At 38.9% G+C, this 25,624-nt stretch overlaps 2 protein-coding genes across 3 annotated transcripts; both read right to left on the minus strand.

The window, feature by feature from the left end:
* Positions 1-10,858: 10,858 nt before the first annotated feature.
* On the minus strand, positions 10,859-16,383 carry LOC149095549 (uncharacterized). Its single transcript, XM_089281897.1, has 4 exons — positions 15,649-16,383; positions 14,559-14,601; positions 12,722-12,769; positions 10,859-11,467 (listed from the first exon to the last, which is right to left on the minus strand). Exons 1-4 carry the CDS (start codon positions 15,799-15,801, stop codon positions 11,379-11,381), a joined length of 333 nt encoding a protein of 110 aa, XP_089138023.1. The 5' UTR covers positions 15,802-16,383; the 3' UTR covers positions 10,859-11,378.
* Positions 16,384-16,470: 87 nt separating this feature from the next.
* Positions 16,471-23,314, minus strand: LOC149095550 (uncharacterized). 2 transcript variants are annotated; one of them, XM_089281895.1, is made up of 5 exons: positions 23,123-23,314; positions 20,243-20,509; positions 18,118-18,324; positions 17,674-17,886; positions 16,471-16,899 (listed from the first exon to the last, which is right to left on the minus strand). In XM_089281895.1, the coding sequence occupies exons 2-4, from the start codon at positions 20,309-20,311 to the stop codon at positions 17,689-17,691; spliced, it is 474 nt and encodes a 157-aa protein (XP_089138021.1). In that variant the 5' UTR covers positions 20,312-20,509; positions 23,123-23,314; the 3' UTR covers positions 16,471-16,899; positions 17,674-17,688. The 2 variants fall into 2 exon arrangements, with proteins under 2 accessions (XP_089138021.1, XP_089138022.1); XM_089281896.1 differs by lacking the exon at positions 23,123-23,314 and having other exon boundaries at positions 20,243-20,655.
* Positions 23,315-25,624: the final 2,310 nt, after the last annotated feature.

Below are 25,624 nucleotides of genomic sequence, written 5' to 3' on the forward strand. Positions count from 1 at the left end.
AACGCAAGCTCCTGGAAATCGACCCAAAGTTGGTGAAAATCGCCCTGCGCGTCACGCGGTCTCGGCTACCTTTTCTTTAAAGTGAAGTGGGACTATATTTCGGCCTAGAAGCTCGAAACCGCGCGTTCAAATATTTTTCCTCTGTCCATTTCACTGAGAACCAAGGCTATCACGAGTTAGTTTAGAGTCCCCAGCACTGGAAAATATCCCCGCAAGTTCCAGGAAATCGAGCTAAAGTTGGTGCAAAACGCTCCACGCGTAAGGCGGTCTTGGCAACCTTTTCTCACTCTTGATATGAAGTGGGGCTATATTTCGGCCTAGAAGCTCGAAACCGAGCGTTCAAATATTTTTCCTCTGTCCATTTCGCTGAAAACCAAGGGCATTACGAGTTACTTCGGAATCTCCAGGACTGGAATATATCCCGGAAGTTCCTGGAAATCGATCCAAAGTTGGTGAAAATCGCCCTGCGCGTAAGGCGGTGTCGGCTACCTTTTCTTACCCTTAAAGTAAAGTCGGGCTATATTTCGGCGTTGAAGCTCCTAAAGCGAGCGTTGAAATATTTTACCTCTGTCCATTTTACTGAAAACCTAGCCCATCACGTGTTAGTTTAGAACTCCCGGGACAGGAAATATCCCGCAAGTTCCTGGAAATCGATCCAAAGTTGCTTAAAATCGCCCTAGGCGTAAGGCGGTCTCGGCTACCTTTTCTCACCCTTAAAGTGAAGTGGGTCTATATTTCGGCCTAGAAGCTCTAAACCGTGCGTTCAAATATTTCTCCTCTGTCCATTTCACTTAAAACCAAGCCCGTCACGAGTTAGCTTGGAGTTCCCGGGACTGGAAAACATCCTGCAAGTTCCTGGAAGTCCACACAAAGTTGGTGAAAATCGCTTTGCGCGTAAGGCGGTATCGGCTACCTTTTCTTACTCTTAAAGTAAAGTGGGGCTATACTCGGCCTAGAAGCTCCTAAACGGAGCGTTCAAATATTTTACCTCTGTCCATTTTACTGAAAACCAAGGCCATCACGAGTTACTTTATATTCCCCGGGACTTTAAAATATCCTGCAAGTTCCTGGAAATCGACCTAAATTTGGTGAAAATCGCCCTGCGCATAGGGCGCTTTCGGCTACCTTTTCTTACTCTTAAAGTGAAGTGGTGCAATAATTTGGCCTAGAACCTCAATATCAAGTGTTCAAATGTATTTCCTCTGTCCATTTCACTGAAGACCACGGCAATCACGAGTTAGTTTAGAGTCCCCGAGACTGGAAAATATCCCCGAAATTCTTGGAAATCGACCCAAAGTTGGTGAAAATCGCCCTGCGCGTAAGGCGATCTCGGCTACCGTTTCTTACTCTTAAATTAAAGTGTAGCTATACTTCGGCCTAGAAGATCGAAACCGAGCGCTCAAATATTGTTTCTCTGTCAATTTCTCTAATAACCAAGGCCATCAAGAGTTAGCTTAGAGACCCCGGGACTGGAAAATATTCCGTAACTTCCTGGAAATCGACCCAAAGTTGGTGAAAATCGCCCTGCTCGTATGGCGATCTCGCCTACCTTTTCTCACTCTTAAAGTGAAGTGGGGCTATATTTCGGCCTAGAAGCCCGAAACCGAGCCAAACAGAGCGTTCAACTATTTTTCCTCTGTCCACTTCACTGAAAACCAAGGCCATCACGAGTTAGTTTAGATTCCCCAGGACTCGAAAATATAACGCAAGCTCCTGGAAATCGACCGAAAGTTGGTAAAAATCGCCCTGCGCGTAAGGCGGTCTCGGCTACCTTATCTCACTCTTAAAGTGAAGTGGGGCTATATTTTGGCCTAGAAGCTCCAAACCGAGCGTTCAAATATTTTTCCTCTGTCCATTTCACTAAAAACCAAGGCCATCACGAGTTAGTTTAGAGTCCCTGAGACTGGAAAATATCACCCAAGTTCCGTCAAATCGAGCCAAAGATTTTCAAAATCACGATGCGCTTAAGGCGGTGTCGGCTTTTGCTCAATTTGCCGAAACTTGGGGGATATTTTCCAGTCCCGGGGATTCTAAACGAACTCTTGATGGGCTTGGTTTGCAGAGAAATAGACACAGCTAAAATGATCGCATGCTCGGTTTCGAGCTTTTAGGCGCCAATATAGCCCCACTTTATTTTAAGACTGAAAGAGTAGCCGACACCGCCTAACGCGCATCGTATTCTTGACAAACTCTGGATCGAGTTGCCGGAACTTGGGATATATTTTCCAGTCTCGGGGGACTCTAAAATAACTCCTGATGACCTTTGTTTACGCAGAAATAAACACAGGTAAAACGATCGCACGCTCAGGTTTGAGCTTTTAGGCCGAAATATCGCCCCGCTTCATTTTAAGACTGAAAGAGTAGCGGAAAACGCCTTGCGCGCATCGTAATCTTGACCTACTTTGGCTCGATTGGCCGGAACTTGCGGGATATTTTCCAAACCCAGGGACTCTAAACTAACTCTTGATTGCCTTGGTTTGCAGAGAAATGGACACAGGTAAAACGATCTTTGCTCGGTCTCGAGCTTTTAGGCCGAAATCTAGCAAATCGAAAGGAAAGCGAGCCAAAGTTGGTCTGTGCTACTCTTTTAGTCTTAAAATAAAGTGGGGCTATATTTCGCCCTAAAACCTCGAAACCGAGCGTGTGATCTTTTTACCTGTGTCCATCCCTCTGCAAACCAAGGCCATCAGGAGTTAGTTTAGAGTCTCCGGGACTGGAAAATATCCCCCAAGTTCCAGGAAATCGAGCCAAACTTGGTCAAGGTCACGATCCGCGCAAGGCGGTCTCGGCTACTCTTTCGGTCTTAAAATTAGGTGGGGCTATATTTCGGCCTAAAAGTTCGTAATCAAGCAAGGGATCGTTTTACTTGTGTCCATTTCTCTGCAAACCAAGCCCATCAGGAGTTAGTATAGAGTCCTTGGGACTGGAAAATATCCCCCAAGTTTTTGGAAATCGAGCCAAATTTGGTCAAAGTCACAATGCGTGTAAGGTGGTCTCGGCTACTCTTTCAGTGTTAAAATGAAGTGGGGCTATATTTCTGCGTAAAAGCTGGAAACCGAGCGTGCGTTCGTTTTACCTGTGTCCATTTCTCTGCAAACCAAAGCCATCAGGAGTTAGTTTTGAGTCCCCGGGACTGGAAAATACCCCGCATGTTCCAGAAAATCAAGTCAAAGTTGGTCAAGATCAGGATGCACGTAAGGCGGTCTCGGCTACTCTCTCAGGCTTAAAATGAAGTGGGGCTATGTTTTGGCCTAAAAGCTCGAGTTCGAGCGTGCGATCCTCTTACCTGTGTCCATTTCTCTGCAAACCAAGGCCATCAATAGTTAGGTTAGAGTCTCCGGGAATGGAAAATATCCCACAAGTTCCGGGAAAGCAAGCCAAAGTTGGTCAAGATCACGATGCGCGCAAGGCGGTTTTGTCTACTCTTCCAGGCTTAAAACGAAGTGGGGCTATATTTCGGCCTAAAAGCTCGAAACCGAGCGAGCGATCGTTTTACATGTGTCTATTTCTCTGCAAACCAAAGGCATCAGAAGTTACTTTAGAAAATCCGGGAGTGAAAAATATCCCCCAAGTTCCGGCAAATCGAGCCAAAGTTGGTCAAGATCTCGATGCGTAAAAAGTCCAGCAAATCGAGGCAAAGTTGGTCAAAATCTTAATGCGCGTTAGGAGGTCTCGGCTACTCTTTTAGTCTTCAATTGAAGTAGGGTTATATTTCGGCCTAAAAGCTCGAAATCGAGCGTGCGATAGTTTTACATGTGTCCATTTCTCTGCAAACCAAGGCCATGAGGGGTTAGTTTAGGGTCCGCGGGACTGGAAAATATCCCCCAAGTTCCGCCAAATCGAGGCAAACTTGGTCAAGATCACGATGCGTAGAAGGCGGTCTCGGCTACTATATCAGTCTTGAAATGAAGTGGCGCTATATTTCGGCCGAAAACCTCGAAACCGATCGTGCGAACGTTTTATCTGTGTCCATTTCTCTGCAGACCAAGACCATCAGGAGTTAGTTAAGAGTTCCCGGGACTGGAAAATATCCTCCAAGTTCCGAGAAATCGAGCCACAATTGATCAAAATCACTATGCACGGAAGGTGGTTTTGGCTACTCTATCATTCTGAAAATGATGTGGGGCTATATTTCGGCCTAGAAGTTCAAAACCGAGCGTTCAATAATTTTTCCTGTCTCCATTTCACTGAAAACCAAGGCCATCACCAGTTAGTTTAGAGCTCCTGGGATTGGAAATATCCCCCAAGTTCCCGCAAATCGAGCCAAAGTTAATCAAAATCACGATGCGCGTAAGCCGATCTCGGCTACTCTATCAGTTTTAAAATGAAGTGGCGCTATATTTCGGCCTAGAAGCTCGAAACCAAGCGTTCAAATATTTTTCCTCTGTCCATTTCACTGAAAACCAAGGACATCGCCACTTAGGTTAGAGTCCCTGAGACTGGAAAATATTCCTTAAGTTCCGCCAAATCGAGCCAAATTTGGTCAAAATCACGATGCGCGCAAGGCGGTCTCGGCTACTCTATAAGTCTTAAAATAAAGTGGGGCTATATTTTGATTTAGAAGCTCAAAACCGAGCGTTCAAATATTTTTCCTCTGTCCATTTCACTGAAAACCAAGGCCATCACCAGTTAGTTTAGAGTCCCTCGGACTGGAAAATATCTCCCAAGTTCCGGCAAATGGAGCCAAATTTGCTCAAAATCAAGATTCGCGTAGGGCGGTCTTGCTACTCTATCAGTATTAAAATAAAAAGGGGCTATAGTTCGCTCTAGAAGCTCGAAACGGAGCGTTCAAATATTTTTTCTCTGTCCATTTCACTGAAAACCAAGACCATCACGAGTTAGTTTAGAGTCCCTGGGACTGGAAAATATCTCCCAAGTACAGGCAAATCAAGCCAAAGTTGGTCAAAATCACGATGCGCGTGAGGCGGTCTCGGCTACTCTATCAGTCTTAACATGAAGTGGGGCTATATTTCGGCGTAGAAGCTCGAAACTGAGCCTTTAAATATTTTTCCTTTCTCCCTTTCACTGTAAACCAAGGCCATCACGAGTTAGTTTAGAGTCCCTGGGACTGGAAAATATCCCCGAAGTTCCGGCAAAGTTGGACAAAATCACGATGCGCGTAAGGCGGTCTCAGCGGTCGATTTTCAGCAACTTGAGGGAAATTTTCCAGACCCAGGGACTCTTACCTAACTCGTAATGGGCTTGGTTTTCGGTAAAATTGACAGACGCAAAGGGATCGCACGCTCAGTTTCGAGCTTCTAGGCCAAAATAGAGCCCCACTTCATTTCATGACTGAAAAAGTAGCCTAGACCGGCTCACGCGCAGCGTGAGTTTGACCCAACGTTGGGTCGATTCTCTGGAACTTAAGTTTAAATGCTTGGTGTACTTTACATGCTTGGTGTACTTTACTTGCTTGATGTACTTTAATTGCCTGGTGTACTTTACTTGCTTGATGTACTTTACTTGCTTTGTGTACTTTAATTGCTTGATGTACTTTAATTGCTTGGTGTACTTTACTTGCTTGATGTACCTTAATTCCGTACTTTACTTGCTTGGTGTACTTTACTTGCTTGATGTACTTTAATTGCTTGGTGTACTTTACCTGCTTGATGTACTTTACTTGCTTGGTGTACTTTACTTGCTTGATGTACTTTACTTGCTTGGTGTACTTTACTTGCTTGATGTACTTTACTTGCTTGATGTACTTTACTTGCTTGATGTACTTTACTAGCTTGATGTACTTTACTTGCTTGATGTACTTTACTTGCTTGATGTACTTTACTTGCTTGATTTACTTTAACTGCTTGGTGTACTTTACTTGCTTTGTGTACTTTACTTGCTTGATGTACCTTAATTCCTTAATGTAGTTTATTTGCTTGGTGTACTTTACTTGCTTGATGTACATTAATTGCTTGGTGTACTTTACTTGCTTGATGTACTTTAATTGCTTGGTGTACTTTACTTGCTTGATGTACCTTAATTCCTTAATGTAGTTTATTTGCTTGGTGTACTTTACTTGCTTGATGTACATTAATTGCTTGGTGTACTTTACCTGCTTGATGTACTTTACTTGCTTGGTGTACTTTACTTGCTTGATGTACATTAATTGCTTGGTGTACTTTACCTCCTTGATGTACTTTACTTGCTTGGTGTACTTTACTTGCTTGGTGTACTTTACTTGCTTGATGTACCTTAATTCCTTAATGTAGTTTATTTGCTTGGTGTACTTTACTTGCTTGATGTACATTAATTGCTTGGTGTACTTTACCTGCTTGATGTACTTTACTTGCTTGGTGTACTTTACTTGCTTGATGTACCTTAATTCCTTAATGTAGTTTATTTGCTTGGTGTACTTTACTTGCTTGATGTACATTAATTGCTTGATGTACTTTACCTGCTTGATGTACTTTACTTGCTTGGTGTACTTTACTTGCTTGATGTACTTTACTTGCTTGATGTACTTTACTTGCTTGATGTACTTTACTTGCTTGATTTACTTTAATTACTTTGTGTACTTTAATTGCTTGGTGTACTTTACTTGCTTGATGTACATTAATTGCTTGATGTACTTTACCTGCTTGATGTACTTTACTTGCTTGGTGTACTTTACTTGCTTGATGTACTTTACTTGCTTGATGTACTTTACTTGCTTGATTTACTTTAATTACTTTGTGTACTTTAATTGCTTGGTGTACTTTAATTGCTTGGTGTACTTTACTTGCTTGGTGTACTTTACTTGCTTTGTGTACTTTACTTGCTTGATGTACTTTACTTGCTTGATTTACTTTAATTACTTTGTGTACTTTAATTGCTTGGTGTACTTTACTTCCTTGTTGTACTTTACTTGCTTTGTGTACTTTAATTGCTTGGTGTACTTTACTTGTTTGGTGTACTTTACTTGCTTGGTGTACTTTACTTCCTTGTTGTACTTTACTTCCTTGTTGTACTTTACTTGCTTGGTGTACTTTACTTGCTTGATGTACTTTACTTGCTTGATGTACTTTACTTGCTTGATGTACATTAATTGCTTGATGTACTTTACCTGCTTGATGTACTTTACTTGCTTGGTGTACTTTACTTGCTTGATGTACTTTACTTGCTTGATGTACTTTACTTGCTTGATTTACTTTAATTGCTTGGTGTACTTTACTTCCTTGTTGTACTTTACTTGCTTGATTTACTTTAGTTGGTTGATGTACTTTAATTGCTGGGTGTACTTTACTTGCTTGGTGTACTTTACGTGCTTGGTGTACTTTAATTACTTTGTGTACTTTAATTGCTTGGTGTACTTTACTTGCTTTGTGTACTTTAATTGCTTGATGTACTTTAATTCCTTAATGTAGTTTATTTGCTTGGTGTACTTTACTTGCTTGATGTACATTAATTGCTTGGTGTACTTTACCTGCTTGATGTACTTTACTTGCTTGGTGTACTTTACTTGCGTGATGTACTTTACTTGCTTGATGTACTTTACTTGCTTGATGTAGTTTACTTGCTTGATGTACTTTACTTGCTTGATGTACTTTACTTGCTTGATTAACTTTAATTGCTTGGTGTACTTTACCTGCTTGATGTACTTTACTTGCTTGGTGTACTTTACTTGCTTGATGTACTTTACTTGCTTGATGTACTTTACTTGCTTGTTGTACTCTACTTGCTTGATTTACTCTACTTGCTTGATGTACTTTACTTGCTTGATTTACTTCAATTGCTTGGTGTACTTTACTTGCTTGGTGTACTTTACTTGCTTGATGTACTTTCCTTGCTTGGCTTACCGTACTTGCTCGGTGTACTTTACTTGCTTGGTGTACTTAACTTGCTTGCTGTTCTTTACTTGCTTGGTGTACGTTAATACAGGTGAAACTTGACTTTGTTGATAGCTTGCAGCCATGCCTGATGGGGGAAAGATCATTCACTTTGCGCCACGTTAAATATGAAGAGGTCCTCAAGGAAATCAAATTAATTCGTTCCGATACATCGACAGGACCTGACCAAATACCAGCTAAGTTCCTAAAGCCTGTAGCCGACCTGATTGCAGGACCTTTGACAGACGTGATAAATTCCTGTATTGCCATATCAACATTTCCCGACGCTTGGAAAGTCGCGAGGATAACCCCAATCCCTAAGACCAGTGGCTCTACCTTCAGTGTATCAGACATGAGACCGATATCAATACTTCCGGTCCTTTCAAAAGTTTTTGAAAGACTCGTACACCACCAAGTCATCGATTACATTGATTCTCACTGCCTGTTAAAAGAGAATATCTCAGGCTTCAGGAAAGGACACTCAACGACTACTGTTCTATTAGGGATCAGAGATGACATTATTCGCGCCATGAAGCGAGGAGAAGTTACCCTCATGGTACTAGCCGATTTCTCTAAGGCGTTTGATACCATCAAGTACAAGACTGTTCTTGAAAAGCTCAGCCTGTTGGGCTTTTCCAAGGAATATCTTAAATGGACGATCCAATATCTTACAGGAAGGAAACACTTTGTGCAAGTCGACGACAAAACGTCAGAGCTTTGTAGGGTGAGTTTCGGCGTACCTCAAGGTTCTATCATGGGGCCACTCATTTTCAATCTCTACGTGGCTGACCTTCAGTCATATGTACGCGGAGTTAAATGTCATCAATATGCTGATGATACCACATTGTACACACAGTGCAAACCAGCAGATCTTCAATCAACTCTAACTGAACTTTCTGCAAGTATAGGCAAATTGGAAGCGTGGTCACGTGAAGCAAACTTAGTCATTAATCCTTCCAAGACTAAGCTGATGTTATTATCTACTCCGCAGTTATCAAAGGTCCATCATTTAAACACTGAAAAGTTCGACATCACAATCAACAGCATCCCCTTGGAACGAGTGACCACCACTAAATTATTGGGGTCTCACATCCATGAGCATCTGAACTGGGAAGGAAATGTCAGACAAGTAGCAGCGTCCTGCTATGCTACTCTAACAACCCTAAGGAAGTTAAAGAACATCCTGCCTTTCCATATCAAAAAGAATTTGGCACAGGCATTGGTTCTAAGCAAGCTATATTATAATGACATAGTATACCACTCACTCCCAGATTATTTAATGAAACGTCTCCAGAGAGTACAAAAGGCTACAGCTAGTTTTGTGCTTGGTAGACTTGTGTCATCCGAAGACATCCTTACGAAACTCAAATGGCTTCCCGTAAAGGAACAACGCGAATGGAACCTACTTAAGGTTGACGGAGTCTGAGCTGGGCTTTCAGAATTAAAAAGCCCTTGAAGTGTCTGCTTATTACAGGTTTTGTGCAACAAAATGGGTTAATATTGGTGTCCGTGTCCGCTTAACTGAGGTGTCCGCTGAATGCACGTTTATTTTGGAGTAAATGTAAGAAAAAAAGGTGGGACTTGAGCAGGTGTCCATTTAATAGAGTGTGTCCGCTTAATACGGGGTCCGCTTAATACAGGTTTCACTGTACATACTTGAGACTTTTCGCTATCTCGATCGAGATGTTTTTGCGTACTGTTAATTCGTTGATTACTAAAGATGCGTTCCTTACTTTCCAGCTGTTGTTACTGAGAAGAAGCTAATTCAGGGCGTGGGGAGAGGGGTTTCTACCCTATATAAGGTATGTGCCGCCTTTTTGAAGGCTATGGCTTGTCAACCGTTTTGGTTTGAAAATGGGTAGAATGATTTCGCCGGTTTGGTCCGCGAAAGTATGGCTTAATTTGAAATAAACCATAATATAGACATTACTTGAAATTTATGTCTCTTTTTGTCGAGTTTATCATCTTCAAACAAAAACGAGAGGAATCAATTTTAATACCACGATAAAGCGCGATTTGCCTCGCAGAATACACTGAACGGTCATGCATATTTGAAAACAGCATTTTAGAGGTCAAGCCTAGAAAAGGGTATGAAAAGTGACATTTATTGGTCTGAAATGGGGTCAGGATTTACAGAACTGGCAGGCACGCGCCTGCCAATGATTCCAAGGAATACTGCACCCCCTTTCGGTATTTGGGAAGCCTACAGTGTTTATTATTTTAAAGTGCTCTACAGCCTGCGAATGCAGACGTATTTCCGCCTGTCGCTTGTCTACACCCAAAAATAACGTCAGCGAACTCGAGCCAGAAAACGGTTCTGTGACATAGCAACTTTTGTTTTCTGTTGGCCAATCAGATTTCATGATAGAATTAAACTCGAGTGGCTCGCGGCTAATCTCATACCCAGATTTCACTCTGTTTGACCCTGAGAAGTGAAATCTCCCTTCTGCTTGGTCTTGGAAGATCTGGGTTCTAGATTAATTCGCGGCTTCCCCGCTCGATGGTCGATTAATAAAACACCAACGAATATTTCTCATGTTTTCATTCCGCCGTTCCTCACTAACCAAACGCCTGGAACAGGCTATTTGCAGTTAACTGTAAGTCCGCATGTGTTAATTACACTGGACACCAACCGGAGGTGCACCAATCTCTGGTGGTTTCAAGTACGAAATTTGAAGCTAAAATTTGAAAGTTCTAACAAAAAAATTCTGTAATAGGAGATTTCGAGTCCACATGGAGGAGGGTGGCTCACTATGGAAAAGCACTACTTTTCGGCGGAGAGGGGGACAAGACATGCTTTACGGCTGAAGAGTAAATGATTGCCATGCCGTCCCACATGTTTGATACCAAAAGAAAACATTCACTGTCAGTTTTGCTTTTTGTGCTCATGTTGACTTCATAAAATATCCAAAAACACTGACGTTCTCCTTTCAGCGCGCGCGGATTACTCGACTTTTCGTCCTCAGTGCGCGTGCGATCGTAAAACTATAGGGAGCCACCTTAAATACTGATTATGTGAAAAGAGTTTGGGGAAATACAACACTAAAATAAGGTGGCATTGTGGGAAGCTTTATTATAACAAAATAGAGAAATTTACAGAGACCGTGGTAGTGTGAAATTCTTCAGAATGTGCAATGCTCTTACTTACAAACACTATTGAGTACAAGCTGAATAATGCGATAACAGCCAATATCCCTCATTCGCACTGTTCTTGAAAAACATTTGCCAGGAGTTGTAAAATAAGCCCTATTTATATTCGATTTTAAGTAAACCAGTAATATTAGTGTTTTAATATAAATCACTGACTTAACGCTTTTCTCAGTACTGTAAAAAAATCCAATTTCATGTTAAACCACACCTGAAAAAAGTAAAAATCGATCTACATTTGTCAGGAACGGGAACGGGAACGATGGTTAAAATTGATGAAAAGAGCATTTCGACATTATTTAGCTATTCGAAGGAAGATATGATTATCAATCTTGTTTGACCATGCAGTCGTAGCCACCTTAATTGCATCCTCCGCAAGGCCTTTCGTTAGTACAATTACGAGACAAAGTCAGTTGGATGAATGATTTACAGTTCCCAGAACTGAATTGTCAGAGAAAAAGAGTAATCCTCTTCAAGGTGTTTCTTCCAACTTTTTCCTTTACGGTTCCTCTTGCCTAGAAGATAATAAATTATAAAAGGTGAGTGCCTTTGTTCTTATTTGTTGTGTCTGTTGACTACTTGATCCTAGCAACTTTGAAGAAAAGTATCCAATGAAGACGCTTATTGAGAATAAGGGGAACCATCCTCGTAAATGGATCAAGAACGTTAAAGGTTAAGTGTCTTTTCTTTGGCTCTTTCAAGTTAAAATACTGTGTATAATATGTAATTATGAATCATAGTTGGCCAGGAAATATGGGATCCGTAGAGTAGGCAGCATAGAGGTTTCGGTGCTTCACAAATTCAACTGTGTTCGTTCTCAATTGGTTTCAAATTTTCTGGACTCCTAAACGACACTGGTCTGTATACGAAAAAGATCACCTTCCCTGGTTCCGATTGGTCATTTTTCTTCGAAGTGGCCAAATTCCATGCAGGTCAGAAATGGGTCGAGGGCTTCATTTTGAAATATTTGCAAAGCTCTATTTCAGTGCCCTCCAAACCGTCCACTTAAGTTCTATTCCTGTCTTAACATGTAATTAACGGCCTGTTGAGCTGATCTCTGTATACTGGAATTCAAAATGCTTCATTGTGCCCATACTAGTTCCACTCCTTTCTACAGCTAGAGACAATTTATGTATTTAAAAAGTAATTAGTTTTGCTCTGCTCCACCCCTTTAAATGTTGAGCTTACTGCAAAATTACCCACATGGAATTGTTTTGTGTTGCTACAGCATTGGAAGAGGAGAGGGAGGGCAGCCTATCAAAGAGTTTATGTTTGGTGTTTCCTGGGTTGAGTTTGCAAATTGCTGGAAACGTTATACTTTTAAAACAATCCCAAGTGCGTTTGTCTTTGGAGAAAGCTGCTTTAGGTAGCCTTGCTGATAGCTTCAGTACAAGGCAGGAAAAAAACACCACTTGCGATTGCCCAGGGCAAGTAAATTTTGCTCTTGGGCTAGTGAAAATGGAAGATTGATAGTCCGGTGGGCAAGTGAAATTAGCCTCAGCAGTCTTGTTAAGGCCGCCGCACACTAGCCGATTTTTTGTCGGCCGACAAAAAATCGGCTAGTGTGCGGCGGCCTTTAGTTGATAAGGAATGAACAAAGCAGACTTATTGGGCAATTAATATTTTAGTAGGGGCAACTGAAAACTGAAATGTACTGGCCCACTGAGCAACAGGATTTCATTGTTTTCCTGCCCTGCAGTACCATTCATTTTCTATTGGTGCCATTTTGTTCAGTTCATTTTTCCACATTTACTTTGATGTAAAAATACCTGTTGTAAGACCTTGGTGTAGGCCATCTACTAACTGCTTGTCAGCACCTAAAACAACAAAGAACTGAGTCAATTTAAATCACTATTACTGTTACTGTTATTAAAAACCATAAAATGTAACCCCTTTACAACGACCACAGAGGAGAAACAAAAATGGGGTCGTATAACATGTGTACCAGGGTAGATTCTAATTATGATAGCAGTACTGATGTGCGTAATGAAATATGCATTTTCCTTTAAATCATGTGACCAACGACTACCTTTTGGAGTCCGAACATCATGCTTTCACTTTGAATAATTTACTTCTTTGATACTATCATCCAAAATGCCTGATGAGCAATTATAAATTAGGGACAAGAAAGGCGGCAAATAGTAAATATCAATTCCATTGACGTCATGACGCGCGTTCCAGTACGACTTTCCGGCCTTGCTTTTCCCTCGTGTAAGCCAGCTGTTTAATCCTCATTTTAACGCTTTTTTCACTGTTTAAACAGCCTAGTTCGAAGATAAAGTATGGAATCATAAAATTCCGTCCAAAATAAATGTTTCTTTGTCATTTCTGCAGAAAATTTAAACGATTTAACCATCTACCGTGAGCGACAGTCGTATTTGTACCGGGCCGAACAGTCGCAGATGACGAGCTCCGTATGTACTGAGCTGAGCTATAACTGTTTTTTGCTGTTCAAAATGTATTTTATTAGGATCAAACTTTTTTTCTTGCTGATCACGTTGTACAAACACCATGATCCTGCTGTAATCGAGCTTTTTATCAGTATTATCTTGTTTTGTGGTTGAAATTAAGCCTGAGAGGCAAATCCACATAGGTCTCGCAGATGTAAAATGGATGCAGGAGAAAGAAATCCTCGTCATTAATCAAGCCTATGTGGTAGAATAGAATAAATTCCCTGGTTTTGGTGAACGAAGCCATTTTTGTTAAGACTCGTAGAGGCCGCACACGCCGTTGCGCATGCCGTACAGCACAATCTCAATCAAGTCCATCCTTCATTCATTCATGAGCGCGCACTTAAATAAATAACCACGCGTGACACCACGCGTGTTTTCCTGATTTTTTTGGCGTCAGCGTGACCAAATAAATGCTAATTTTCTCGCGTTCCCTTGGGTGAATTTTTCTTTAATTTGGCTCAGTTCTAACCACAAACAATTCCAATAAAATACCCTATTTTTGTGAAAATCTCTCAGAGCTAATCTAATATATTTAGAATAATGACAAATTACAGATTATTGGAAAAACCGTCTGAACAACCTTGACTTTTTACCAATTCAAAGTGTCAGCCAGTATCGTTTCCATGATGTGGAGAAGTATGAAACAATTTCACCAAAGGAAAGTATAAATATTAAGGAGTTTAGGTCAAAATGAGGAATACATCTGCCTGTCATTAGATTAGATTTTGCCATAGTAACGGCGTTAATCCAAAAGTTGACAACCAAAACATAAGCCTTATTTTAACAGTACCCATACTGGTAAATCTCTTCGGGTAAAACTTTAAGAGAAATTAACTAAGTTTCGTTTTCTAACTCGCGCTCTATAGGGAGGGTGTTCGTAATTACCCTAGGGAGCCACCTTAAAAATAACCAATGAAAATGCTTCATGGAGGCTGCTTTTGGTGTTTTTACTTTATGTGCACCACAACATAAATGGTAATTTTGCAATATATTGCTTATTTTGTTGCCTTTTAACGCAGCCTAACCTTAATAAATCAGTAACTGAAAGACTGACAGACTGATTTACTGACTGACTGACTGACTGACTGACTGACTGACTGACTTACTGACTAAATTAATACATTAAGAAATAAATAAATATTATGACATTTACCTTTTCTAACCAGGGCAGCCTTTGTGAACTCTTCATCCAAAGCCTGTTGATCAGATGTTGATATAAGAATCATGAACAAGTACTGTGAAACTAAAGCAACTGATATTTTACTAGGCCGAGTTCATACTTAAGTTTTCACTTGTATTAAATGATTCTAAAAACTCATCACATGTGATCAGTCAGTCACATTTGATGAATTTCGCATTCGGATGGTAATATTTACCACTAATTAACCGAGAGTGAGGTCTTTACGGGAAAATCTCAAACCGGGACCATGCCGCATTAACCGAGCAATAGAGAGTTTAAGAAAGCCACGACGGCAACGGCAACGTCGCTAAACAAAAGGTTTAATGAGCAGAACAATGACTGTGCACGCGCGTTATGATTCTTGGTACATTTCTTTGCCGTCCCCTGCAAAACAAGAACGTGAAATGGCCAAATTCCGCGTTGTCTGAACAACGTAAACCACAACAGCTAAGGTTTGAAATTTCTATTTCAAATTTATCTCTGTGTCCCAGATTCAGTTTCGTCATACTTTTGACAGTCATAAACAAAGTAAATGACTTAAGAGTATCACGAGATTCGTAGGTAACATATAAATTCATTTTTTAATCGACGTTTTCCTCGGCGTCGTCGTCGTAGCTTCTTAAACTCCCTAATAGCAAAGTCAATACGGCAAGGCCGTGGCTTGAGATTTTTCCTTATGGACTGAATGTTCGAGGTTAATAAGTTGTTTATTATATGGCTTTTTGCTTTAGTTTAGCAGGCCCGTAATCGACCCGTGGGCATTACGGGAGAATAATGCCGTATAATAAGCTAATCAGAGCTCGCATTCTAAAGGCTACAAACACAAGCCATCTAACAAAGCGTTGTATTGTTTTTCCATTTTTTAGAAGAGAAGTTTTCATTCCTTTTCATCCACCTTATTGCCAAATTACATCATTTGATTACAAACTTCTGCAAGGAATTACTTTCCAACATGCCTGTCTGAGCATTTACTTAAACCTTTTGTGTAAAACATTGTGGTAACTGAAAAAACGTCAGTACTGTAGTGCTTTAATACACAGCTAATCCCAATAAACAGATTTACCAATTTGTCCACATCATCCTGGTCCATTCTGGCATTACTGTTGGTACCTAAATATATAGAAATCAACAAAATTGAGACAGAATACTTAGTTGTTTGAGCCACTAGTTGGACATTTGTATAGAATTCTGTATAGTTTCTTTCAGTACCTCTCATTTCAATAAAAATATCATGAAATAAATATTTTAATTTTAATTATTATAACTTAGAGATATATCATTGCCATCAGAAAGTAGCGCAACTATTGCATTTCTAAAGTGCATTTATACTGCCAAATAAAATTTATAATTCATCACCTTCTTCCTTTCCAGTTTCTGGCCCTTTAGACCTATGAGATTCCATTTCTGCAGGTATCAAAGATGAAAAGACCACAGTCAATTATAACCATTTGTCATGGTTTGAACATACAAAGCGTATTACAAAGAGAACTGTTATTTATAGCATTAATTTTGATAGACAGTCAAGTCCTTTTTAGGACATAATTTGCTCTAACTTTGTCACGATAAAAGGGCATAATATTGTTCCAAAAAGGTATTTTCAGTATTTGGCGAACATTCTGAAGTAAAATTTCGTCATCATCAACAACAGTCTCCAAAGGGGTTGATACCTATAAAAACAATAATCTAGAACTTACTTTATTAACATATTACAGAAATTGATTATAAAAAATTCATTAATACTCAATATAATTACTTTTGTGCTCTTGCCTGTAAATATGAAGAATCATGCAACATGCAGGAGTGAAATTTTATAATTTATTTTATTTTACCTGAAAGACCCTTTGGAAAACTATTTTCAAAAATTATGTTTACAAGTCCTGCTGCATTTTTAGTTTTGTGAATTTAAGAAAAGTTCAAAATACCTACAAATGCCCATGTGGGCCCCCAGAAAAATTGTTAAAATCATACATCTTTAACAAGTTAAGGTTGTGTGCATAAATGAAACATTGTGTAGTTACGTCATTTCAACAGTGAATAAACCATCCACTTCCCTGTTCTAGAATATAAAAATTAGGAGTCAATGGGTTAAAGTGAGAAGCTAATGTCTCACAATATGGCAAAAGAGAAGGATTAAAAATTAATTTTTAATTGGCAGTACTTTATAAAGACAGACAGCACAGCTGTTAATGGGAACTACATTCGTTTGTTGTTAAGATTATTACTAACTGTTAGTAAGTTATAACTTGATCAATTTTAATTATTTTACCTCTTTGAGGACATCCCCAAAAACTTGATTCTCTGGTTTCTTCATATGCTGAACGAATGTTTGAAAACAAAACAGAAAAAGTGAGTTCTGTACATTGACTTTATTCCCAAGTTGGTATATAGACCACATTTCAAAAAAGCCAAAAAATTATTTCATGGTGTCTGTTATTGTTATCTCAAAAAAGGCTTTAAACATGACAAGGAGGTAAAAACAATGATAATACAAAAACATCAAAGAAAATATATTTTTGACAGATAATGTTATCTAGTAACTTTAACAACAGTTTAAACTTATTACTCAGGGGGCTAATGCAACCACCACCATGACAGAAACACGAATGCCACCAAACAAAAGATTCAACAAGCTGTATAAGGGCTCTGCATCTGAGTTATCAATCTTGGTACATTTCTTAAATCAATCTGCATTGTACAAAACAACAACTTGGAATAATAAAATTCTGCATACTGTTTGAGGAAAACGGAATCACTATCAATGGTAAATTTGTAAATTTTCAAGTTGGAATTCAACATGATCATATTTAGTTAGCTCTGACAGCTATAGACAAAGTGAATGCACGCATGCAGATTGTCATGAGATTATCATTATAGTTGTCCAACACATCACTGTCTTGGCTGCATAACTAATAACAGTCAAATGGAACCAGGGGAACAGTAAATGCTAGTCACAGTGGCAGTCACTCATTGACCTGTGACATCATATATCCTCAGTTCCTAGCCCTGGACACCTTTGGTGTGTTGTTTACTATCACCATCAAAAAATACTGTTAAAAGAATGTCACAAGTCTTCTCTATACGCATATACCTTCATCATTGTTGATTAGTATCTCGGTTGAAATAAAGGCGCCTTTGAACGTGCAAGCATCCTGACAACTGTCCTCTTCCTGGCAAAGTCAGTCATCCCACACATCCTCTTCCCAGTGAAAACAAGTGCTTCATCTACAAGTACTTTAAATCCTAAGACATCGCCACACTTCCATTTGGTTAAAGATGTTTTTGGGATAAAGAAATGCTTTGTCTGAAAAAAAATATACAATTACATAGTCAAAATGAGATTGGTTAAACAGTATTAGGCTATAATGAGCAATGTGTCTTACATGTATGTGTGATTAATTCCTGCAGCCTGACTTACATGTAACTCAGGATTGTGTCATTTGTACATTATTTTTCACTCAAGCAAATTATAAGTTATTGCATTTGACATGTTATCCAAAAGTATATAATAAACCAAAACCAAATTAAGCAAGACCTTTTCAGGAACAACGGAACAGCTTTGAACAATCCTGTTGACCACTGCCGTCATCTCTGCCACTTCCTCCTCATTATAATCAACAGCACTGTCTGCCCTCCCTTCATCTTGATCCAGAAGCTGCATGTGCCTGGGCACTACTTTCTCAGAGAAGAGGCTCTCTACTATATTAAGATAGGCTTCTTTCAATTGGAGTTTCCCTAGTATCTACAAGGAAACAAATTTCAAAATTAAGCTCCCTTGCGGTATTTTATTGATGTCAGTCTAAGGTAAAGCTATTACAAATAATTTGCCAAAAGTACATGTTGTAAGATTTTTTTATTTTCTTACTGTTAATGAATAACCCTCTATGACTCAATTCTTAAATGCCATGACCACATCCGTAATATATAACTGTTTCCCATCTAACAGTCTAGGGAGTTTTGAAACCCAGGTTTCATAAATTTCATTCTATATTACTACCATTGATCTCATTCTTAATCTCCATAGCAATGTATGTCTGCTCAACAAAACTGTCTGTACAAAGATCAAGTCACAATCAAAAATATATAGTCTTGTGTTTGTAGCCCATCTTCATCTGTTGTCAGTGGTTATAGAGAGACTCAATTTTACAAGTACATTTAATTGTTCACAATGACTGCCTACTTTCTTGCACGATCACTGGCTTACATGTATTTTTCTCATCAGTAGGAGTACAGACTCACAGCTGACATCATCGTGAACGGTTTCAGCGACATTTAGCATATGATTTTGCTTTCTCAATATAGCCAAAAATTGCATCTAAACAGGATTAACAGATAGCTAACCTGAAGATCAGCTTGTGAATATAATGAATTCAACTGTGAAGTGAAAAAGATTGGGTAAATTATTGTAGTTTGGCATGAAAATTTACCGCAATACAGTAGAACCCTTTTTTTGCTGTGTTCGAGTATTTGATGAAAATAAACTAAACTTGGGAATAATTCAGTATGTTTTCAGGAATTTCCCAGTGGAATAAAGGCCGTGATTCTATGGATCATTTTGGCTTAATTCAATTTAGCTTTTAACCGGTGTTTTCCTCTAGTGAAGCCTCCATTTGACAATTTTGGATTTTGTTAACAGTGAAACCTGTATTACGCAGACCCCATATTAAGCAGACACCCTCTTTTAAGTGGACAACAGCTTTAATAAGTCCCAAAATTTTTTTCCCACATTTACAGTAATTAAAAATCAACCGGCATTCAGCAGACACCTCTTAATTAAACAGATGCAGACACCAATATTAAGACATTTTGTTGCACAAAACCTGCAGTAAGCGGACACTTAAAGGGCTCATTTTACTTCTAAACGTTCAGCTGAGACTCCTGTACATTGTTCAGCAATATCGTTTTTAAGCTGAGTGATTATTCCAGATTGATGCAGTGATCAACTGGACATTGTGCTATGAGCAGTCTTCGCTATTCTTTGATGTTACATGCTAAGTTGTGTTACAAAACGGTTAATAATTGACTATTATTGCACAACATACTAGAACCTGTTTTGAGCAGACAGCCTGTGTTAAGCAGACACTAGTAAGGGTGTCTGCCTAGCAATCACTAGAAGGGTGTCTGCCTAATACAGGTTTCACTGTAATGAAAATAAAAAACACAGCAAGCAGATTCTTATGCATCTGTGTTCTTATTGATGATAAATTTGGTCATAAATATTACATTGTCAAAGTTGTATGGATGAAGGCAAGTGGATCTGCAGACTACTTTGACAATGAACTTTATGATGCAATTTACCATTAATAAGAGGACAGATACTTAAAAAACCAGTGTCAATTTGTTAAATTTCACAACTTTTATAAGACCCACATTCATAAATATCACATATTTTTAAAAGTATGGTATGGATTCACATACTTTGCCCTGGCATGGAAACCAGAATTCAAATAACTTCCACTTCTATAATATTACTGACATTTTGATAACACAGACAATAAACTCTACTCCTTAGGTTCAACTAAATTGAAAATTGGAGTACAGATCAAACTCTGAAAAAAAAAAGGAAATTTCTCTTACTGATTCTCTAAAGTATTTTCAGAGAACCGAAAACAAAATCAAGATTGTCAGAATTTTGTTGCATTACCTGCCTATATACTTACCTTTCCAGTTGCAAACAAAACAAGAGCATAATTCATTTGGCTCCTCATATCCAGTCTTGTTTCTCCCATGATGTTACATACATCTCTTTAAAAAGGTCATCTTCTCTCATTGTTGCAAAGGAGGATCCCAGCTCTATCAGTGTCCCTACACTGAGAAATGTCCTTTCAAGGACTGGCTGTAATTCAGCTTTTAAACTAAGGCAGTGTTCCAACCTTTGTTTCCCACCAACTTTACTGATAGGAATAACTGCTATTCTTGAAAAAACCCTGGAATGCACATTTCAAAAAGAAACAATCAATTACAAGTACAAAATACTTGATGCACTACACCTGAAACTGAGAATGCAATTCTCTTGGAATGATGGTTACCTATATGCAAAACCGTGTAATTGATAAACTGGTAAATAATTATCCATGTTGCAGTTATGCAACTTTAACATACTAATAACAAAACTTGTAATCATATATACAAATTTATACCAAAAAATATCTTACCGTATTCATCTATACAGGTGATACTCTGAATCTCCACAGACAAGCAGTGGTGATTAAATTTTTTCAAAATGAAATGATTTAGAAAAAGAGGAACAAACATTCCATCCTGTGCAAAATCATAATAATAACAATCACATTCTAACTGGCTGCAGTACTACTACAGTGCAGCTCAGATATATCCGAACCAAAAAATACGCGTAATTCGCGTCAGCCCAATATGCGTATGTGCGTATACATACATATATACGCACATACGCGTATGCATATACACATAATTATACAGTATATACGCATATGCCTGATTAGTACATGTATGTATGAGCTAACCTATTGTTTTTTTCTTTTCGTAACAGGTCATTGTTGTTTTCAATGGCTTGACAGCTTGCCCCAGAGCAAGAAAGAGTTTTCTTTATTTTGAACACATGTATACAGTATATGCACATATGCCTTCAGACGACTTATTAGCAAAATGTAAGCTGAAACTAACATTTTGCAATTGGGCACTTGACACAAAATTAACTGACTGAATATTAATTAAAAGAGAGAGTATTTTGCCATTAAATCATAAATTTACTGTTTTTTGTCAAATAGAACTGGGGATACACGCTTCAGCAATTTCATCTTCATGGAGCAAACACAACCGAAAGATAACATTTTTTTGACGCAAAGTGAACACGGGTCCAAGCAAGCAACTTGGAGACGTGTGCTGAAACACCCAACTTTTCCTTGAAGAAAATTAAAAATAACAAAATGTGAGCAGCGCACCATAGAAACTTCGAGTATTTTACCATTTGAATGAACGGTTTGTGTCAGATACATGTACATGTATAATGGGAGATATCATTTTTCCACAAGGTCTTCGGAATACTTCAAAGTAGCCTTCAAACAGTAAACATCTCGCAAGCGACTTGCCGACGCATGCTGAAACACAGAACTTTTCCCTGAAGAAAAAAAATAACTAGATGTGAGCAGCACGCCATAGCAACTTTGGTAAACAATTCTTTGGCTAAAGAAGGATTATTTCACAGTTTAAATGAACCAGAGATATCATTTTTTCAAAAAGGATCCTCAGAACGGTTCAGACAATAAACATTTTGCAAATGACTTGCCAATGCATGTCGAAACACAGAACTTTTTCTTGCAGAAAAAATAACTAAACATGAGCAGCGCACCATAGAAACTTGGATAAACAATTTTTTCGTCAAGGAAAGAGTATTTTACCATTTGAATAAATGATCTGTGTCAAATATAACCAGAGATTTTATTTTTTTGACTAGGATCTTCAGAACGCTTAATTCAGACAAAGAAACATTTGCAAACAACTTGCCGACACGTGCTGAAACATAGATCTTTACTTGTAAAAACATAGAGTTCACGTGTTAAAATAGGGAGTTCAAGAGACTGCTTCAATTTTCTTCCCATTTTTGGTAGCTAAAGATCAAGCAAGTGTTAATAAACGGTAGTTTGTCAGTGAATTTGCGAAGTGATTGAAAACTCAAAATATAATAGCTTTCATTGATTGGCACGATGTTTTAACCATATGCAAATTTCGCTTTGAAGCATTTTCATTCCCAGAAATATAATGTCCTTTGTTTGACTAACAATGCTTCACATAAAGAAACCTATGGGAATGCATAACAAAGAGACATATATGCACATATATACCTGTATATGTGGGCATATACACGCACATATGTGCGCGTATTGATGTACGAGTATATGCAAAATATGGTCGTATAAAATGCGTATGCGTAGTTTGCATATATCTGAGCTGCACTGTAATTTGGGGTACCTAACTAACCTAGCAAGAAATCAGGCAGGCTCCTAAGTGCATACAACTATATTGGAAGTAAGTAATATACTAGGCTAAATAAAAATACATATGATTAAACAAGGGTAAATAGATTATGATGAAACATTCAAAAGTTTTAGTGGCAATGTATAAAATATAGTGCTAGCAATTATAACTGATCTGTTGTTTCTGGTTGTTTCTAGCTATAATTAGTACACTAGTACAATTTGTTAGTTTTATAACATTGGGTAACATGTACGGTCAACGGCCTTAAACCAGCTTACACGTAAACTATCACGATGTAGCAGGATGTATCCTGCTACATCGCTGCCAGTCATTAGCAGATAGCAGACTGAAGTTTGAATTAATAGTGTTGGCAGATAAGGTTACTTCTGAACTAGGTGGGGTTAAGATTAATTTCTGTGTGATTGTTCTTGGATAAAACGTATTTTACTACACAGATGTTTTACACACGGTGTAAGCTTATATATTAAAGCTAATAGTTTGCAACAACTACATGTACGTATAAATGTACATTTAAGTAAAGTGAGTCAATTTTTTTAAATAAAGAGATGATCAGGTCATTGCTGTACCTTCTACAACTCTAAAACATGGTATGTGGTGATACTGGAATGAAGTTTCCTAGCCCATTCGCGACACAAAAACGTTTGAGGCCCACAGTAACGGCATCTTATTGCAGTTGAAGTTTTCAGGCACCAAATACAAACTGCCCCAGTTGGAAGGGAAGATTTCTCAATGGCAACATAACCAAGGCGATCTCTGATCTTAGTTCACTTTATCTCTTGCTGTATTCGGCGATTTTCATGAGTAGTAAACGCTCCTCCACTACTCTGACGGCCTAAGGACAAAGAAATAGCTTGCCTTCTTGAACCCCTTCTGTCAAGGAAAGTAGCTTTGAAAGAAACAGCCTTTCAACGCTTCAGGATTAGGGGAACAAACTACCCCATGAGTAGAAATTCGTCCGCCATGTTGGATTTAGATTGGGAAATTTTAAGCTAAACGAGGATTGGTCAGATTTCTAGTACGTCCCTTTCCATTGTCAGAAACCGCTGTCAAACGAGACTGTACTCGCAACCACTCGGTGTAGGCCTACTCCTGAGGAGGTTAGTCCGAATGTGTTCAAATATTCAATTTGGGGAAGACGCGGGAGTTTTTAAATCAAGTAAGCTGCAGTTATTTCATCGTGCTTTTGACCAAAGATGTTGCTCATGTTTAGTTTACGGTCATTTGAAGGAAGTCTAGCTTTGATATCTATGTTTAACCAGGTCACTACAGTAGCTGTCGCTGCTTTACAACCCTAGCTTGAATTGAAAGGCCCAAGTTGTGCATGCTATTTTACGGTAAGATCACAAAATGTTTTTAATTGTGCAGGTTATGGTTATGAACAAGTAAAATCTGGATATGGGCTTTATGAGCAGTGCTTCATTCCACTGAAAATTATGGTGACAAGATCAACTTGTGAGATAGGCCCTTCGGTATATACTTGAGCGAACTACAAACTATAAATTTAGTCTTAGTGAAGTATCCATCATACCTCAATGGAAAGTAGATATTTGTTTGGTCGGTTCTTGATTTTTTTCCCAAAGTTCCTTGTTCTCTTGCAGCATTTCATCGCTGTTGCTCGCATTTTGGTGGATTTGCAAAATATTCTTTCCTGCCTCGAGTGTGTTTATTGTCCATTGCTCACTGATAGTTAGATTGTTTGATATTGCATTATATTAGTGTACTTAACAGGTAGTGGATGCTGCCTGTAAGTTAGCATGTATAGAACCATATGTCGTGGAACAGAATAATTTTTTGTGGATAAGATACAGCAATAAAGAGGGGTGAGGCGTTGTGTGACACCTAGTCACAAAAGAGATAGGTGAAGGTCAATGAAGAGGGTTAGCAGAAGAAAGGAAATTAAATAGCCCCCAAAAATGGAATAGCAAAATTGTGTTTTGTTGTCTTGCTCTTGTTCTGAAAAAGAATGAAAAAAATTACCAACAGGGCTCTACACTCAACCTCGTTCCCAGGGTCTCTCATCTTACCGCTCCCTGGAGTGAGTGAAGAGAGACCCTGGTTGGCCATGTTGCAAGAAGAAATGGAAATTATCAGTTGAGCGGAGTCGTTTGATTATGTTACAGCATTTTTAGAGGTCACAGGTCTGCATGGTTTCCGCTGTTAAGTGCACGTCGCTTCTCAGAGTTTGACACCTCTGTAATTTGCCATGCCGTGCTTATACTTTGTTTAGGTTCGTTTCTACTGCAAGATATGTTTTAAGGCTCTAAGTATTGGCTCTCCAGGGACAAAGATTAAAATATTCCACGAAGATATTGCTTACTTGCACTCGATATTGTGACACCGCAGGTGACGCCGGGCCTGGCTATTTGATTAGAACTGTTTGCAAAGTGCGTTGCACGAATATCATATTTATCTTCGTCCAGCTTTTCTTCAGAGACTGTCGTAGCTTTACTTTGGGAAAGTTATACGTTTTCCTGGAGACATTCTTATGTTTTTTGCACCAATTTGATCGTGTGCATTCAGAGGAGAAACAACAATTACTACGGGATGAAATTGTGCTGCTCGACGCCCACAGTTGAAATATGAGTGACTTTCCATAAATCCAGTGGGTAAGACGGCCACACTGAAAATCACGACCACTAAATTGCCTGAGACAGACTTGCTTAACCTTTAGGTAAACGTTGGAGTAGATATTATTGGAAATTTCAGCCTGAAAGCTAAGTATTGATAAACGCCGTAGATAATGGCAGTCGCAGGGCAATACTTTGAATTCGACAAAGCTCAACGCAATAAATTGCTGATTACAGAGGACCCCTCCCTGATGTTCTCAATTGTCAAAGTGGGATGTGACCAGACCCAGCCAGGGTCTCTCGTCGCTCGCTCCAGAGGGCGGTAAGATTAGAGACCCTGGGAACGAGGTTGCTCTACACTAGATTTTCAACTTACTAGCTTAGTGGCTAGTGACACCTTATGTTACTAGTCAAATAAAAATAATTAACTAGCCAAGTGTTGACATTGGCTGGGTAAAACAACAGCAGAATTACTAGTAAGACTTGAAAGCACAATGCAAG

The sequence above is a fragment of the Orbicella faveolata genome, unplaced genomic scaffold (assembly GCF_042242905.1).
Source record: "Orbicella faveolata isolate gen_17 unplaced genomic scaffold, um_ofav_v1 contig_50, whole genome shotgun sequence".
Taxonomy (NCBI): Eukaryota; Metazoa; Cnidaria; class Anthozoa; order Scleractinia; family Merulinidae; genus Orbicella; species Orbicella faveolata.

Excerpts from the sequence above, each read along its gene's own strand:
- LOC149095549 (XM_089281897.1), bottom strand. The coding sequence starts at position 15,801 with ATGAGAGGTACTGAAAGAAACTATACAGAATTCTATACAAATGTCCAA. Across the intron at positions 14,602-15,648 it reads AGGATGATGTGGACAAATTG|GCTTTGGATGAAGAGTTCAC; the intron begins GTAAATCTGTTT and ends TCTGATCAACAG. Across the intron at positions 12,770-14,558 it reads GGCTGCCCTGGTTAGAAAAG|GTGCTGACAAGCAGTTAGTA; the intron begins GTAAATGTCATA and ends TTGTTGTTTTAG.
- LOC149095550 (XM_089281895.1), bottom strand. The coding sequence starts at position 20,311 with ATGGGAGAAACAAGACTGGATATGAGGAGCCAAATGAATTATGCTCTT. Across the intron at positions 18,325-20,242 it reads TTTTGTTTGCAACTGGAAAG|ATACTAGGGAAACTCCAATT; the intron begins GTAAGTATATAG and ends GTTTCCTTGTAG. Across the intron at positions 17,887-18,117 it reads GTTCCGTTGTTCCTGAAAAG|ACAAAGCATTTCTTTATCCC; the intron begins GTCTTGCTTAAT and ends ATTTTTTTTCAG.